This window comes from Dama dama, chromosome 1 (genome assembly GCF_033118175.1).
Source record: "Dama dama isolate Ldn47 chromosome 1, ASM3311817v1, whole genome shotgun sequence".
Taxonomy (NCBI): domain Eukaryota; kingdom Metazoa; phylum Chordata; class Mammalia; order Artiodactyla; family Cervidae; genus Dama; species Dama dama.
Window position 1 is genome coordinate 49,390,871 of NC_083681.1, and position 19,365 is coordinate 49,410,235.

Sequence of the window (19,365 nt, forward strand, 5' to 3'; positions counted from 1 at the left end):
ACTACAGAGCCCAGAGCTGAGTTCCCTGTGTTATGAATCAGGTTCCTGCTAGCTGTCTATTTGACACTTAGTAGTGTATTAGGTAGAGAAGGAAATGGCAACCCACTCCAGTGTTCTTGCCTGGAGAATCCCAGGGACAGAGGAGCCTGGTGGGCTGCCGTCTATGGGGTCGCAGAGAGTCGGACACGACTGAAGCGACGCAGCAGCAGCAGCGGCAGCAGCAGTGTATTAGGGCTTCCCTGGTGGCTCAGAGGTTAAAGCATCTGCCTGCAATTCGGGAGACTGGGGTTCGATCCCTGGAGAAGGAAGATCCCCTGGAGAAGGAAATGGCAACCCACTCCAGTATTCTTGCCTGGAGAATCCCAGGGACAGAGGAGCCTAGTGGGCTACAGTCCATGGGGTTGCGAAGAGTCAGACACGACTGAGCGACTTCACTTCACTTCAGTGTATATATGCCAATCTCCCAATTCACCTCACTCCCCTTCCCCACCCCCGCTGTATTCACATGTCTATTCTCAATATCTGCATAATTATTCCTACATTTTCTGCATATACCACAGTTTATCCATTTACCTCCTCAGCAACATTTTGCTTGCTTTCAAGTTTTGGATCTTATGCTAAGAGTACATTTAGTCAAACTATATTCCGAAGTCATTGTACCAGTTTTGCATCCCCACCAACGATATGTGACAGTTCTTGTTGTTCTGCACCTTTACCAGCATTTAGTGTTGTCACTGTTTCTGATTTGGTCATTGAAATAGGTACCCAGTGGTGTATCATTGTTTTAATTTGAATTTCCCTGATAATATATGATATGGAGAACCTTATCATATGCTAATATGTTTTCTAAATGTTTTCTTTGGTGAAGTGCCTGTTAAGATCTTTGACCCATTTTTTAATCTCATTGTTTATTTTCTCATTGTTCAATAACAACAACTAAAAAACATATTTAAAAAAACACTCATTTAGCATGAGTCTGTCTCAGTCCAATAATATTCCCCTTAGGTACCCTGAAATCTCTCTAAGTTCTGTCTCACCTCAAGGTAGCATCTTTGGATACAAAATGTTCACCTGACTCTTCTCTTTTCTCTCTACCTCCCCCAACTCCACACACTTTTCTGGGCTAGAAAATATGAGCTTTTGTTTTGTCTCTTAGCACATCATAGCCTGTGTCTCCTTTGCAGAAGCTAAATAACTGAGACTTTACAGCAGACAGCACTGTCTTCCCTATACTATGATCAACCTCTATGTTCCTTCTAATCAAAGCTTTGAAAGATTAATCTAGTCCTTCTCTCTCCCTATCTCTCTCCCCTTATCTCTTTCTTTCTCTCCATAACACCTGAGATGCAGACCTATTTTCTCCCAATATGCATCCATTAATAATACTATCTCTCTCTTCTCAGTGCTTGGACTCAGAGGTTATAAACGAATATTACTTGTGTATAGGGGAGCATCACTTCTGTTCTAAAATATTTTTTAACTAGATGAAAAAAATGAGTGGTAGGATGTATGCCCAAAACAAGTACTACGGAATGAATTGTATCTTCTGTCCGTAACTTACATACTGAAGTCCCAGTCCCCAGTACCTCAAAATGTAATTGTATTCAAGGGCAAGGTCTTTAAAAAAGTAATTAAGTTAAAATGAGACCTTCAGGGTGGTCCTTAACCCAATATGCCTGAGGCCCTTACAAGAAAAGGAAGAGACACAAAGGATTTTCATGTCCACAGGAGAAGTCTAGTGAGGACACAAAGAGAAATGTCACTTGCAAATGGAAAGAATAAGAAGAAACCACATCTGCTGCCACCTTGATCTTGGATTTTTAACCTCCAGAATTGTGACAATAAGAATTGCTGATTTTAAAACCACTCAGTCTGGTCTTTTCATATGGCAGTTTGGGAAAGTAAAACAAAAGGTATAACTGTGTTTTGGAATAAATTCCATGTTAAAAGTGGAGATGGATTTTGAATTACAGAAAGAATAGAAAAATTTGAAATCAATGTTGAAATCAAATCATAAAGACAAGGATATATGAAATTCCTAAACCTCTTTGGTTGTCATAAATGTCCATTTCTAACTCTGTAAAACAGAGGGGAGGCCCAGAAATCTGCATTTTAGCAAGCATCACATGTAATTCAGATCCTGATTATCTGGAGATTAAAATTTGAAAAGCACTGCTTCATGACATTCAAAATATGTCAACAATGTAGTTGATGAAAAATTAATGGAATGTGGCCACAAGAAAACTCCTGTCATATTCCAAAAGGAGCTGACAGGCCAATGAATTAGAATAATGCCCTATGATTGGTTTGGGGATTCTGGGGCAGTCCTTAATGTTTAAAACTTTGTAGTCCCCAAAGAGATCCAACGTGTGGATGCTAATTAGGTGGGTAATAAAAACAATGAAATGACCCTCCATTCTTCTCTGTAAATGTCTTCTCTATCAGCTTTTAAGAGTCCCAAATAGATGATTAACTCTTCGCAACCATATGCTAATACATAGAATTCCTCTTCATGTTTAACCACCCTTTGCAGAAACTCATGTTCCCACAAAGCTACCAGAATAGACTAGTTTCTCCAATTAGCTCCTTGATGTCTAGGAACAAGACAGAACTTAGAGTGATTCAGAGGCAGGAAGAGGAGATGGAGTCCCTGAGCATGGGCAGGAGTCAGGAGCATATGGGGTTACCTGGGACCCCAAGAATAAGCATCAACACAATTGTAATATTTCCAAGAACTTGCCCAGACTTCTTTCTTCCCCTTTGGTGATAGAAAAAGCATTCAGTTGAAAGATATATGCACCCAAATATTCATTGCAGCACTGTTTACAATAGTCAGCACATGGAAGCAACCTAAATGTCCATCAACAGAAGAATGGATAAAAATGATGTGATACATATATACAATGGAATATTGCTGAACAATAAAAGGGATGAAATAGTGTTATTTGCATAGACATGGATGACCTAGAGACTGACACAGCAAAGTCAGTCAGAAAAAGAAACAAAGATATTGTATATTATCACTTATATGAGGAATCTAGAAAAATGATACAGATGAACTTATTTGCTAAGAAGAAATAGAGACACAGACATAGAAAACAAACATATGGATATCAATGAGGGGAAGGAGAAGGTAGGATGAAATGGGAAATTGGGATTGATAGCTATGCACTGCTATGTATAAAATAGATAACTAGTGAGAAACTACTGTATACACAGGGAACTCCACTCGATGCTCTGTGGTGACTTAAATAGGAACAAAATTTAAAAAAAAATAGTGGTGTGTGTGTGTGTGTGTGTGTGTGTGTGTGTGTGTGTGTGTGTAGCTGATTCACTCTGCTATACAGCAGAAATTAACACATTGTAAAGCAACTATACTCCAATAAAAATTAACTAAAAAATAGAATAAATAAAAATAAAAAGCCCCATTTAATGTTACATATGGTTTTATATTTACCCACATGCATACTCATATACAAAAAATTTTCATGACTCAGATAACCACGATATGTGTGATCACTCACTTAGAGCCAGACATCCTGGAATTCGAAGTCAAGTGGGCCTTAGGAAGCATCACTACGAACAAAGCTTACAGAGGTGATGGAATGCCAATTGAGCTATTTCAAGTTCTAAAAGATGATGCTGTTAAGGTGCTGCACTCAATATGCCAGCAAATTTGGAAAACTCAACAGTGGCCACAGGACTGGAAAAGGTCAGTTTTCATTCCAATCCCAAAGAAAGGCAATGCCAAAGAATGTTCAAACTACTGCACAATTGCACTCCTCTCATAAGCTAGCAAAGTAATGCTCAAAGTCCTCCATGCCAGACTTCAGCAGTATATGAACCATAAACTTCCAGATGTTCAAGCTGGATTTAGAAAAGTCAGAGGAACCAGAGATCAAATTGCCAACATCTGTTGGATCATCAAAAAAACAAGAGAATTCCAGAAAAACATCTACTTCTACTTTAGTGACTATGCCAAAGCCTTTGACTGTGTGGATCACAACCAATTGTTGAACATTCTTCAAGAGATGGTAATACCAGACCACCTTGCCTGCCTCTTGAGATATCTGTATGCAGGCAGGAACCAACAGTTTAGAACTGGACATGGAAAAACAGACTGGTTCCAAATAGGGAAAGGAGTATGTCAAGGCTGTATATTGTCACCCTACTTATTTAACTTTTATGCAGAGTACTTCATGTGAAATGCCAGGCTGGATGAAACACAAACTGGAATCAAGATTGCTGGGAGAAATATCAATAACTTTAGATATGCAGATGACACCACCCTTATGGCAGAAATTTAAGAAGAACTGAAGAGCCTCTTGATAAAAAGAGGAGAGTGAAAAAGTTGGCTTAAAACTCAGCATTCAGGAAAATAAGATCATGGCATCTGGTCCCATCACTTCATGGCATATAGATGGGTAAACAATCGAAACAGTGAGAGATTTTATTTTCTTGGGCTCCAAAATCACTGTAGATGGTAACTGCAGCCATGAAATTAAAAGACTCTTGCTCCTTGGAAGAAAAGCTATGACCAACATCAACAGCATATTAAAAAGCATAGACATTACTTTGTCAACAAAGGTCCATCTAGTCAAACCTATGGTTTTTCCAGTAGTCATGTATGGATGTGAGAGTTGGACTATAAAGAAAGCTGAGTGCCAAAAAATTGATGCTTCTGAACTGTGGTGTTGTAGAAGACTCTTGAGAGCCCCTTGGACTGCAAGGAGATCCAACCAGTCAATCCTAAAGGAAATCAACCCTGAATATTCATTGGAAGGACTGATGCTGAAGCTGAATCTCCAACACTTTGTCCACCTGATACGAAGAACTGACTCATTTGAAAAGATCCAGATCTGGGAAAGATAGAAGGCAGGAGGAGAAGGGGATGACAGAGGATAAGACATTTGGATGGCATCACTGACTTGATGCACATGAGTTTGAGTAAGCTCTGGGAGTTGGTGATGGACAGGGAGATCTGGTGTGCTGCAGTCCATGACATGACTGAGTGACTGAAATAAACTAAAGATGCCCATTCTCACATTTGTTGTGCATAAACTATAGTTAGGATATGTCATTAACAAGACACTGTCATCTACACCCACTGTGCTTCTGTGAAGTTGTGAGGGTTGTTCAAGATTTTCACCGGGTCTTTAAAATTACAGTGCATAATATCCTCTGGGCTTCCCATCTAGATAGCTCACGGGGACACTCTCTTCTCTCTTTCTCTATCCCTAGGGTATGTGATAATGAGGGCTAGGGAGCCAATCCTAGTAGGAAATAGATTAAATATCCTTAAGAGGTTTGCAATGGGGCTCTCAGGCAGTTTCATAAAAATCAGGAAGTTAAGCATCCACCCTCCAGTCTCACCCTGTCCCCAGATCTTTGTGCTCTATTGTAAGGCCTGGAGCTTCTGGATCCAGCCTGGGTATGTAAGGAATCAATACAGTGAGCAGGTGTTTGGTGCCAAACTGTAGAACCAAAAAAAGGCCCCCAGAGTCTCAGCCTGAGCTTTGGAGACAGAAACGAGGGAAGGGACTGAAAACGGCAGGAAAGGCTGTGGAGGGTGCCTGCCCAAGGAGGTGACTGCTGCCATCAGATCTTGCTGACTTAGTAGGCAACCTCAGGTCTGGGTTTAGCCTTACAACAGCTCTCTCATATCTGCTTAGCTCCTTAGTTTCCTGCTCAGAGAGTTGGGTCACATGTAGTAACAGTAGGAATATTGCTGAGATCTGGGGAGACAGGCGAATTAAATAAGCAAAACTGAGGTATAGGATGTAGGAGTTGAGAAATGAGGGAATGAGATAAGTTAAGTTACTATAGGTTCCATATCTACCTCTTAGCCTCAACACAAGGTTACAAGAGTCAGAGGTTATTTCCAAGAAGCAAAGAGTGGCAGGAAGTAATGCGATCCTCTGGAGAAAAGCTAGACGGTGATATAAAAGGACATTTCCTGGAATGACCACAGCTTATGACTAATGGAATTAGAAGTGATCACTGCAATTGTTTAAGTCCCTCTAGGAATGATCTCCAAGCAGAGCAACTGGGGCGGAAAGGCCATCTGTTAAATCTGCCACCCACCTCTACCCTGGACAACTGACTTTTGTTGGGTCAGGAACAATGAAATTCTCGGCAAACCTGAGGATGAATACTCTAAAGATACTTTAACTAAGAAGAGCTTAGCATAGTCATCTTATTGAAATCTCTTCAGCCAATCTTTTCCAAGCAGAGATCTCCTGGCTTAACTATTCTGAATTTTCTTTTATGTCCAAGTTCCCTGCTTCCTTTTTTTCCTCATAAATCCTCTTTCTGATTCCTGTTCTGCTCTGCTCCCTTAAATTCTGAAGTACAAGTGTTGATTCCAAAGAGTCTGTCTTGACTAAATGGAGGTAGGCACCTAGACCTTTGATATTTCTCTTTATCATTTTTCATTTGATCTCTACCCATTCCAGGCTGTCTCAGGCTGGATTTGTTAACCTTCTGAATTTCCAGACAGTGCCTTGGAGTTCCAGAGATTTAAGCTTGAATCCCACCTCTGCTGCTGATTGGCTGTAAGACTTGAGGCACATTATCAAATTCTCTAAACTTCTCTTGCCTTATTTGCCAATTGAGGAGACAATATTAACTTGCAAAGCTTTTCTAAGGTCTAATTTCTATTTCACTTGCCATGTTCTTTGTGCAGTGGCTGGCATATAGCAGATGTCCAAAAAAAAAAAAAAGTGTTCTTTCTTCTTCACCATCCAACCTCATTTTCATGTCAAAATATTTTCTGCCTTAGCTTTTATGAATTTCATTGTTAACCACTGTGTAACTTGCCTGTCACCGCATAGCTTACTTGACATGTAAGTTTACCACAGCTCTTCTGAATTTACTTTGATAAATAATGTGCTGAGCACTGATCATGGCCAAAGAAGAAACTGAGGAACACTAAGAGTCAACCTGACCTTCAAGTGAACAGTGAGTTCATGACACTTACTATTCATTTCATTGGTATTTGTAGCAAGAAAGAAAATGTCTGTGTATACAACTGTGTGTATTTCTCCAGGAAGTTTATTTAATAATTCAACTAAAGAGTCAGTGCCTTTTTTGAAGGCCCATTAAGCCTTGATTTCATGCTAGTTGCTGATATTTGACAGTGTTGTATATAGCCATCATTTAGAGCTCGAAATCTAGAGAAAAATCGGATCTTGATTCAAATCCCATTTTGGCTGTTTTACTTTGAGTTTGATCTTAGAAATGTCAAATTTTTCTAAGCCTCTGTTTCTTTATCCATAACATGGTACAATTAATAGAACTTTATTCACAGATTTTTTAAGGAGATAAAACATGCATGAAGTTAGTAACAGCTAGCTAAATAAAATTGAACTCTAACTCTTGCATAAAAAAAAATTGCTGGGCACTTTCTGTGTACTAAGGTACCTTCTAAGCACTGTCTTGACAGAAGTCAACAAAGCAAAACCCTCACCCATTTTGAGTTCACTTTGTAGTGGGATTAGTAGTGGGAAGATCAATGCCCTGGAAGTCGGGAGGCTGAAATTAACATATGGTTTCCACCCAGTAACTATCCTTTTCTAAGTCTTCATCTTCTCATTGACAGAATAAGCCCTAGCATTGTTGCCTTTTGTTCTGTGGATGAACTTGGATGCTGCCTTGTGATTGGGGTCATGGCCATGGTTGATGGTGCACCAGGGTTTCCTCCCACCTAGGTTCACAGTAGTTGAATTCATAGACTTATAAGGAATGGCAGTTTCTGACTAATTTGAGCATCAGAGCTTTGATTTCTTATTCCATCTGCCAAGAGTAACTTTACAGACAGCCGTTCTGGAAGGTTCAGGAATGGCTGTCTGTAAAGTTACTCTTTACAGCGTAAAGAACATTTATGTGTTCTCTGCATCAAGCTAGGCTTCCAAAGCGAGAAGATCAAAGGAGAAATAAGAAGGTATCTAAGTTTACCAATTATACACAACTGATGAAATTAAACAAAAACAGAAAGAAGGAAGGAAAATAGAGGGAAGGAAGGTAAGAGAAAAGGAAGGAAGGAAGAAGGGTGGGAAGGAAGGAAGAAAAAAGACAATGCAATAGGAAAGGAACTAAAAAGGAAAAGAAGAGAAGCTGGAAGAAATGTTGAAACATTAGTGATAGCCCCAGCAGGAAAGAGGCATGTGAGGAAGTGTTTATTTAAAGATCTACTCATAAGAGGTAAATGAAGTTGAGTATAACCAACTCAGATATCTGATATAGTGAATTATATGCACTGTAGTGAAGATGTTTCAGACCTCTTAGCCTGAAGAAGCAAGGCAAAAAATTTTCAAAGAAAAGATTTTCTCTTAAAAAAAAAAAAATGTTGAGAGGAAACCAGGGACCAGAAGGAAATGACCTCTGGAGGAGTTAAATCTATTTGTTTCTAACCTTTCTCTTTTTATTTATTTATTTTTTTTTGGTTTTTCATTTTTTTCTTTTTCTTTTTATTGAAGTATAGTTGCTTTACAACATTGTGTTCATTTCTACTGTACAGCAAAGCGAATCAGCTATACATGTACATGTATCTCCTCTTTTTTGGATTTTCTTCCCATTTAGTAAAGCACTGAGTAGTTTTATGTGAGAGTATCTCTTTAGTTATCTAATTTATACATAATACCAACAGTGTATATATATTAATCCTAGTTTCTCTATTCACCCCATCCCTCCTTTCCCCCTCAGTACTCAAACGTTTGTTTTCTATGTCTATGTCTCTATTTCTGCTTTGGAAATAAGATCATCTATATCAATTTTCTTCAGATTTCACATGTATGCATTAATATAGATATTTGTGGAAGCAACCTAAATGTCCATCAACAGAGGAATGGATAAAGAAGATGTAGTACCTATATACAATGGAATATTACTCAGCCATAAAAAGGAATGGAATTAGGTTATTTATAGAGATGTGGATGGACCTAGAGACAGTCATACAGGATGAAGTAAGTCAGAAAGAGAAAAACAAACAAATATCATGTATGGGGACTCCCTGGTGATCCAGTGACTAAGAATATGCCTTGCAATGCAGGGGATGCAGATTTGATTCCTGGTGGGGGAACTAGGCTCTCACATGCATCGGAACAACTAAGCCCATGCATTACAACTACTCAGCCCATGTGCTCTGGTGTCCATGTGCCACAACTAGAGTCTGTGCACGGACTGCAATGAAAGACACAACTGAGATCCCTGTGCCACAACAAGGACCCATCACAAATAAATAAATTAAAAAAAAAATTTTAAACCTAACCTTTCTCTTTTTTAAAAAAATATCTTCCTAGGTGCAGTCACTAGCTTTTGCTCAGTTGGTTTCAGGAATTTGAACAGACTCCGACTTTCTCCTTCCCTCCACACACAATGCCTTTGAGGTCCCTGGAGAACAGCAGCAGCATGTCCTCCACCTTCCTGCTGAGTGGCATTCCTGGCCTGGAGCACATGCACATCTGGATCTCCATCCCACTGTGCTTCATATACATAGTCTCCATCCTGGGCAACTGCACTATCATCTTTATCATTAAAACAGAGCCCTCGCTCCATGAGCCCATGTACCTCTTCCTGTCCATGCTGGCTCTGACTGACCTGGGTCTGTCTCTTTGCACCCTCCCTACAGTGCTAGGCATCTTTTGGGTTGGGGCACGAGACATCGGCCATGACGCCTGTTTTGCCCAGCTCTTTTTCATTCACTGCTTGTCCTTCCTGGAGTCCTCTGTACTTCTGTCTATGGCCTTTGACCGCTTTGTGGCCATTTGTCGTCCCTTGCACTATGCTTCCATTCTCACCAACACAGTCATTGGCAGGATCGGCTTGGCTTCCTTGGGTCGCAGTGTAGCACTCATTATTCCTTTACCTTTTATGCTCAAAAGATTTCCATACTGTGGCTCCCCAGTCCTCTCACATTCCTACTGCCTGCACCAGGAAGTGATGAAGTTGGCCTGCGCAGACATCAGAGCCAACAGCGTCTATGGCATGTTTGTCATCATTTCCACTGTGGGTATAGACTCACTGCTCATCCTCTTCTCCTACGCCCTGATCCTGCGCACCGTGCTGTCCATCGCATCCAGGGCTGAGAGGCTCAAAGCTCTGAACACCTGTGTTTCCCACATCTGTGCTGTGCTCCTTTTCTACACTCCCATGATTGGCCTGTCTGTCATCCACCGCTTTGGGAAGCAGGCACCTCATCTGGTCCAGGTGATCCTGGGCTTTGTGTATCTTCTCTTCCCTCCCCTGATGAATCCCATCGTCTACAGTGTGAAGACCAAACAGATTCATGATCGTGTGACCCAGACCTTTTGTTCCTAGCTGGGTCTAATCTTGGAGGCACTGTTTCTTTAAATGTACTCTTACTCTTCTATTCTTTATAATATCTAATGTGCATGAAGTGGAATAGGTTGTTATTTATTTACTGAACAAATAAGAAGTCACAGCTGTCATGGAACCCTCACTGTGGTCACAAGGAAATACATGGCAATATGACATGGTGGCTTGTATTTTCCAAGGAAGGCCACAAGATTATGTCTCATCCCCAACTCTCTTCCAGAAATGCCTGAGTCCTCCATCAGGGGATGGAGTATGTTGCTTCTCTCCTAGTAACTGGGCTGGACTCAGCAGCTCAATGGATTGGCTGTTGAGGTAGCGATGCTATAAGACTTCTGAGGCTGGGTCATAAAAGGTGATATGTTACTCATTGGGACTCACTCTCCTTCTCTCTCCCTCTCTTTCTGTCTCTCTTTTGATATGTTTCTATAGCTCTCACTCAGGGCTTGCTTTTGAAACCTGGCCATCATACTGAGCAGAAACTCGGACCACATGGAGAGGTTACATTTAGGTGTTTTAGCCAATAGACCGAGCTGAGGCCTCAGACTTAGTTGGATCATTATTAACTACTAGTGAGTCAATGAATCTTCAAATTATTCCAACACCCAACCTTCCTGTCTTTTCCAGTTGCACCTGGTGAAACAATCAATGTACTCTAAGCCCAGCCCAAATTGCAGATTTGTAAGCTAAATGAGTATCTGGTTTTTGTTTGTTTGTTTGTATGTATGTATGTATGTTTTTAAGACACTACCTTTTGCGATTCTTTGTTAATCATATGTTAACTGTGTTCCATATGTTAACTGTGTTCCATATGTTAACTGTGTTAAAGTGAAAAATGTTGATATAGAAGCAAAAAAAAAAAAAAGATATCTTCCTCCAACTAGGGAAAGAAGTGGCATGAAAGGTTTCCTTGAGCTGGCATAGAAGGCAGCCTTCAGGGATGTATTGAAGTTAGACAGTCTAACTGGAAAGTGATGGTCCAGCCTGAGAGAACAGCATATGCTAACCTGACAGAGGTATGAGAGAGGACACTGTTTTCAGGAAAATATCTGAAGTTGTTATTGTCATTGTTCTTCCCTAGCAAGTCAGAGAAGTGTAGATAACGTGGGGGTGGGTGGTGGTAAGTGGACTGAGGTTGAGACACTGACCCTATTGTTACAAGCCAATGAACTAAAAGGAGAGAATTCCTTACACCCTCCTATTTGTGCACTGCAACTCTACTACATTGCTCCAGATTTTTTAATGGATCTTTTGAATAATACTTGTCAGAACAGTATTTGTAATTTTGACTTGGAGATATTTGCAAGGAAAGCAGGCCCAGATAAGATACTACCAAGGGGAGTTTTGAACATCTAAAGGGAAGCATGAGGATGTTGTATTCCTGCATAGTTTTAGTTCAGAGTCTAGAAAGGGAGTGACAGAAAGCCAAAGATGGAATTCTCTACTAGGACCTTTATGTGGAGACTGTCTCACTGGAAGTTAGTCTCATTCAAGGCTACCTATCACATATGGCATTTAACATTTGATGTGTCATGTCCCATTGCTGACCTGTGCTTCATTCAGCCTGGCATAAGAAAACTGTTTCTGCAATGACAGCCATGTGGGAACCTTGGATGATGTCACTTGAAAGATCCAAGATTACTTATAGACAGAAAATAGAATATGTCCTTGAGTGTCATGGGTGGTTTATGGATTGAACCCATTGCTCTTGTGTTTCCTGCATTGTCAGGCAGGTTCTTTATCACCAGCATCACTTCACTTGGGAAGCCCCCACAAAACTTTAAAACAACCACAAAGCCACTGCAGATACTGAGGCATACATTACAACTCCACATCTGGAAACTATATGTATGCCATCTACAGGCAATTTCAGTCCTTCAGTAGGAGTCATGTTCTCTTATATCTTATAATGAATTAAAGAGTTTTTGTGATATACTAATCAGTAGAGTAAACTTGGAGTCAGTTTTGAGAAAGTTCTGCATTCTAACTGTGAACTTAGGAACTTTTTTATTAAAATGGATCTAATAATGTCTATCCCACAAGGCTATTTGAACTATGTATATATATATATATATATATATACACACACATATATGTGTGTGTATATATATGTATATGAAAGTTTCAAAACAAGTCTTAGCATGTTTTTTAGCTTCAAATAAATTTCAGTTACTTTCATTCCTAAAACAAAGCCTAATGACACAGAATAAAACATACCGTGGAGAATGTGTGATCAGTCAGAGAAGAACCCCTGAAACAGCCCTGAGGTGAAGGAGAACAACTTCCTTCCAAAAAAAATGGAAAATTTTCCAAGGGGAATGTCCTAGCTGATTCTTAAAGAATAAGCAGAATTTATATAGACAAAACTCTGTGCTGTACTGTGCTATGCTTAGTCATTCAGTCGTGTCTAACTCTTCACGACCCCATGGTCTGTACCCCACCAGGCTCCTCTGTCCATGGGATTTCCCAGGCAAGAATACTGGAGTGGGTTTCCATTTCCTTCTCCAGTGGATCTGCCCGACCAGGGAATTGAACTGGGGTCTCCTGCATTGCAGGCGGATTCTTTACCAGCTGAGCTACCAGGGAAGCCCAAACTGTGTAAGTGAAGGGAATATGCCCTCAGTCCACAAGTATTTGTTGACTGTGTTTTTTTTTTTTTCTAGGCAGAGTCTGCATTCCAGAAACACAGTGGGCAAAAGATTAAAGAAAGACTTTGTTCTTGGTTCATTTTTTTTTTAATTGGAGGATAATTGCGTTACAGCATTTTGTTGGTTTCTGCCAAACATCATCATGAATCAGCCATAGGTATGCCTATGTCCCCTCCCTCTTGACTATCCCTCCCACCTCCCTCCCCATCCCTCCCCTCTAGGTTGTTACAGAGCTGAGAGACACAGACAATAGAAAAATCAGTGAGTAACCATTTCAGATAGCACTAAGTGCTCTGAAGGAAACCAAATTGGGGGGGGGGGGGTTCAATAAAATTCTAAATTATGTGAGATAAGAAACAATTGAAAGGAAAAGCATTCCAAAAATGCAGAATAAATGTCAATGGTCTGAGGTGGGAAGAAACCAAAGACAAAGAAAAAAATCCCAAAACTGAGGTTGTAGGAAAAACAAAAAGACCAGGGCCAGTATGGCTAGAGCTAAGTGAGTAAACATTAACCAGTGGGAAATTAGAAAGCAATAATTTGATATTGAATACCGGGGACAGGAATGCTAGGCAAAACTGATGTTTTAAGGTCACTGTCAGAAAAGATTCCTTGATTTAGGTGGCTGTGAGAGTTTAAAATGCTCTGAGGGACCTAGGATGAAGTCCTTTGTATCTAATATTATAATTGTTAAACTTTGCAATGTATGTAACCCAGAAATGATGGGAAAAGGGAAGAAATGACTGCACCTTCCTGTGAGAATTCTGAAGCTCAGACTCCTCTGAAGACATTTAAAAGTACCAAAACCTGGTTCACTCATACTACTTATAAATATTCCATCACTATTTGTCAAATTAAATGCTCTATTCATAATGTATTCTTGACTTTATAATAAATTCCACACTGCACAGCTTTTCACTCTCCCCCCGGTCTTCCATTAAATAGTAAATGCTGTGGCATTGAATACACTGTATGTGCTTAGTTGTTCAGCCATGTCCAACTCTTTGTGACACCATAGACACTACCCTACCAGGCTCGTCTGCCGTGGGATTTTTCAGGCAAGAATACTGGAGTGGGTTGCCATTTTCTTCTCCAGTGGATCTTCCTGACTCAGGGATTGAACTTGCATCTCCTGTGTCTCCTGCATTGCAGGTGAATTCTTTTACCTGTTGAGCCATCGGGGAAAGTCCTGAATATATTGTAGATGCCAATAAATACCGGTCAACAGTTTATTACCTAAATATTCAGTTCTTGTCACTTGTTGTTGTTGGTCAGTCGCTAAGTTGGTTCCGACTCTTTTCAACCCCATGGACTGCAGCACACCAGGCCTCCATGTCCCTCACTATCTCACAGAGTTTGCCTAAGTTCATGTACATTGAACTGGTGATGCCATCCAACCATCTCATCCTCATCTTATCTCCCACATATGTTAGATAGCTTACCCAAGACCTTCTCCCGGATTTGTTGAGTCTTTACACAATACACAATGGGATTCATTAGGGGTGGCAACAACAAGAATATGTCTGCAATAAGGATTATAGCAAGGGGGCTTTTGTGCTTGGCGAAGTGGTGCATGGCAGCCAGTGTAATGATGGGCACATAGAAAATAAGTACAGCACAGAAGTGGGAGACACAGGTGTTAAGGGTCTTAAGTCTCTCTGCCATAGATACAATGCTGAGTACAGTCTTCAGTATCAGTGTATAAGAAGTAACAATGAAAGCCAAGTCCAGCATAGTACAGAGAGCAACAAAGAAACCATAGATAACATTGATCTTGTTGTCAGAGCAGGCCAGTTTCATGGTATCCTGATGAAGACAGTATGAGTGAGAAAGGACATTCTTCTGACAATATTTCAATCTCCTTAGCATGAAAGGAAATGGAAACACTAAGAGAAGGCTCCTGGTGGCTAAAATCACTCCCATTTTAACAATTCTGTTGCTAATGAGGAGAGAATTATATCTCAGGGGATTGTGAATGGCAAGAAAGCGATCCAAAGACATAACCAGCAGTACTGAGGACTCCATGACTGTGAATCCATGGATGAAAAATTCTTGAGCAAAGCAGGCATTGGGTGAAATTTCCATGGCATTGAACAAGAAGATTCTCAGCATGGTAGGGAGAGAGGAGAAGGACAGGCCCAGGTCAGAGATAGCCAACATGGCAAGGAAATAATACATGGGTTCATGAAGTGAGGACTCTGTCTTTATGATAAAGAGAATGGTACTGTTGCCCATGATGGCAACCAGATATAGGAGGCAAATGGGAATGGAGATCCACTTGTGGGCATGTTCCAATCCTGGAATTCCAATCAGAAGGAAAAGCTGGACCTCAGAGTTATTGAGAACAGCCATGAGAAGTGGGAATATGAACTCTTTAGCTGGATCTGAAATCACATAAACAAAAAGCAGTAACACTTTTGGATAAAGCTCAGTGCTGGACATGAGTGGGGAGGAGCAGAGGGAGATGAGCAGTTTTTCTTACACTACACACACAAGGATATATTTGACATAATATTAATAAAAGGAACTGCCAACATTTATCAAAAAGCCTTAAATATGTTCATGTCCTCTAACATGGGAATTTTACTTACAGTAATTTATCCTAAGGTGGTGGTTTTCCAACATTTCTAGTCAAATATGAAACTCATGTCAAAGCAGAGCTGCTTTGATTGAGTTACTGACAGATACTCAGATTCTTTTCTACAGCTTTTCCACATGATCTTCAGTAGTTCTCTTACACAGAGATCCCTGTAGATATCTACACTGTGGTGAATATCAAATGCTAGAAAGTAAGTTTATAAACTAATTTAATTCTTAAATTTATGATCTTGATATTTATTACTCCATTTTATACATGAGCATAAACACCACTCTCGGCTCAAAAAATCATGAACAAGCATCTGCAATATATTAATATTGATGATACAGTGGTTTTCAAAAGAAAAACTAGGAGAAATGGAACATGGATACACCCTTGGGAGTTATATATCCATATTGCCTTCATTTTCCTACACAAAATATGATAGTTTCTAGCTCAAGTACCTATGGGCCACACTTCAAGTTATTATTTTATTATTTCAAGAGAAAATGTTGAAGCCATACATTAGTATTATATTCATCTTGTTTCTCTTGATCAATTATCCTATATTTTTATCTCTATGACTGAATTAGTCAAAGAAACTCAAAATGAAAAATATCCCAATCATTCCATTTACCTTTGTAAGGTAAAAATTTTAAGTCCACCTATATATTAAACTAAATTTTGATTTTATTGTTAAAGTCTCTTACATGAATCTGAACAAACTGGGAGACAGGGAATGACAGGGGAGCCTGACTGCAAAGAATCGGACACAACTTATCAACTGAACAATGTCATTAAAGAGTTCACAGTTTGTTTTCAAAGGGAAAATATACAGTCTTGCAGCTCATGGAAGCAACCTAGATGCCCATCAGCAGATGAATGGATAAGGAAGCTGTGGTACATATACACCATGGAATATTACTCAGCCATTAAAAAGAATTCATTTGAACCAGTCCTAATGAGATGGATGAAGCTGGAGCCCATTATACAGAGTGAAGTAAGCCAGAAAGATAAAGAACATTACAGCATACTGAAGCATATATATGGAATTTAGAAAGGTGATAACGATGGCCCTATATGCAAGACAGAAAAGGAGACACAGAAATACAGAGCAGACTTTTGAACTCTGTGGGAGAATGTGAGGGTGGGATATTTCAAAAGAACAGCATGTATACTATCTATGGTGAAACAGATCGCCAGCCCAGGTGGGATGCATGAGACAGGTGCTCCGGCCTGGTGCACTGGGAAGACCCGGAGGGATCGGGTGGAGAGGGAGGTGGGAGGGGGAATCGGGATTGGGAATACATGTAAATCCATGGCTGATTCATATCAATGTATGACAAAACCCACTGGAAAAAAAAATAATAATAATAAGAAAAAAAAAAAAAAAGATATCCCAGTGTTGGATAATTGATAAAAATTACCAGAGTAATACACATATTTAAGCCAACCATCATAAATCCCATTTGTATTTGGTAAGCATAATGAATACATGCATATGTAAATAAAACTTATTAAAATAATAATTTCAATTGCAAAAATAGTAATGGCAAAATACAAAAATAAAGGGAGAGACGAAGGAAGTCGAGTTCATGTGAGGCATTAACCTCATTAGAGAATTTATTTTAAAGTTCAAATTGCAACAAATGAAAAATCATCAGTCTCCAGTGAAAAATATAGGGGACATTGGAAATCATTTTTCTAAATTGAAGGTTGATTGTGAATTGATATTTTATGGTGGCTCAGATGGTAAAGCGTCTGCCTACAATGCAGGAGACCCAGGTTCAATCCCTGGGTCCGGAAGATCTCCTGGAGAAGGAAATGGCAACCCACTCCAGTTTTCTTGCCTGGAAAACCCCATGGACAGCAGAACCTGGTAGGCTACAGTCCATGGGGTCGCAAAGAGTCGGACACGACTGAGCGACTTCACTTTCACTTTAGAGGATAACCGAGAAAAACATAATATATAGCCAGCAGCCCTTGGTTCATATTATATATCAACATTTTTAGGTATTTTCTATGTAGTTCTGTTTTGTCAGCTTGTAAATGAGCCTCACCTGCTGACTTGGAGCCCCTAAGCAGTTGGACAAGTCTTATCTATCTCCCACCATGGCAGCAAGCCTCCTGCCAAATCCAAAGAAAGTGCATTTTGGAGATAGTAGTAGATTTTCAAATGCTGTAAAACCCATTCTGTATGTAATCTGCCAAACTGTGCCTATTTAGCAAATTTTATTCTGATCCTTCCACCAGAGGACAAAGTCGTCATTTCCCAAAAGCACATGACCCTTTCCTTTTTTGCTTTTTTTGGCTAAGGGGTATTGCTTTTGGTCTTCCAGGTAATATTTCTGCTATGCAGTTTTTACTATAGTCTCTTCTACATTTTTATAATGTACTATTTTCATGTATACCTACCCAACCAAACCCCCATCATATACTAAATACTGTAAAGTATTGATGGGATTTTATTTGTCTTCATATATCTGCCATCAACATAGTTTCTAGAATATGAAAGTTTCTTGGGAGGCATGCAAAGAGTGAATGTGAATGGAGCAAATGTAAGACATAGAATCATTCCTTAATGCCATCTCCCTTTCTTTTGTAGTGGTAAACAAGGGATATTTATGCTCAGTCCACTCACGTACATTTTCAGTGGTAAATTTGTTCTTACACACTATGCTTTTGGATACAGAGTCTGAATTTCAGGAAAAACAGCTCAACTGGTAGTTGATATCTATGGTCATTGGAGTAGATGATATCACTTAGGAAGGTGTGTAAAATACAAAATTGAAATCTCAGATTGAACGCTGAAGAGTACCAAGATTGTTGATAGCATCTTGCTCAAGAATATCCAGACATCAGGAAGAAAGACTAAGAGAGTGGGATATAGTATATCCCCAAGGAATATTTCAAGGAGGATGGTCATCAGTTAAACATTGTCTAGATTTCTTAGAATTTCCATTCTTTAAGGTAAGAAATAAACCCTCAAGTCTGATACAAAAACATCTGGGTAATATCTCATCTTTGCAGATTACCAGCTGGGTGAACTTGGGTAAGCTTCTGGTGTTTACTCTTCTGTTAAATATTGTAAACAATAATATCTATCTAACAAAGTTACCTTAGAAAGTCTGATATAATTTTTGCATACTGAGTATATTAGTAAGTATCAGCTACTTTAAAATATTTCAACAAAAATTTCCTAACCATTTCTTTTTCACATCAAATCCTAGACTGGCCAAAGAAGGTTTTTTATTTTTTCAGTTGACATTAAGGCTTGTTATTACTTTTCATATTATCCAATAAATGGGATCCTGCTAATATCAGATTTAATAAAATTATGTTTAACCTTCAGACCACACAACCCCATCTATACTCCCTCTGCGCACGCGCACACACACACACACACACACAGACACACACACACACACACACACACACAGAGTCTCTCTCTCTGTCTCAAGCTACTTCTTCCTCCCCATAGTCATTTCTTCAGATATGAAGTGTTTCACAAAGCCTTAGTTTTAGGTTTTCAAAGGGAGTTTTTAACTACTTGCACATACCAATACTGGATGCTCAGTGTATCCCTGAATGACAAGAGCAAGAAGTTTCAACTTTAACATTCAATTTATCTAGATGCACCTACTTCTATTTCCCTCTGGGATGCAGCCCCTTGGGTGGAATAAAAAAGTAGCCAGCTCTCTGTAATCTCCCAGGAAACTTAAATAGAAAGGGTTTGATGTAGTACATTAACTCTTTGGTACCCAGGAACCCCAGTAGGAGCTAGAGACCAATTCTGAGGCAAAACAC

The 19,365-nt window shown here is 39.6% G+C and overlaps 2 protein-coding genes across 2 annotated transcripts; one reads left to right on the forward strand and one right to left on the reverse strand.

Moving 5' to 3' along the window:
* The first annotated feature begins 9,375 nt into the window (after window positions 1–9,375).
* Window positions 9,376–10,317, forward strand: LOC133054289 (olfactory receptor 51G2). Its single transcript, XM_061139169.1, has one exon. The coding sequence runs from the start codon at window positions 9,376–9,378 to the stop codon at window positions 10,315–10,317; it is 942 nt and encodes a 313-aa protein (XP_060995152.1).
* Window positions 10,318–14,393: 4,076 nt separating this feature from the next.
* LOC133054296 (olfactory receptor 51A7) lies at window positions 14,394–15,332 on the reverse strand. The gene has a single exon (XM_061139177.1). It carries the CDS (start codon window positions 15,330–15,332, stop codon window positions 14,394–14,396), a length of 939 nt encoding a protein of 312 aa, XP_060995160.1.
* Between the last annotated feature and the right edge of the window lie 4,033 nt (window positions 15,333–19,365).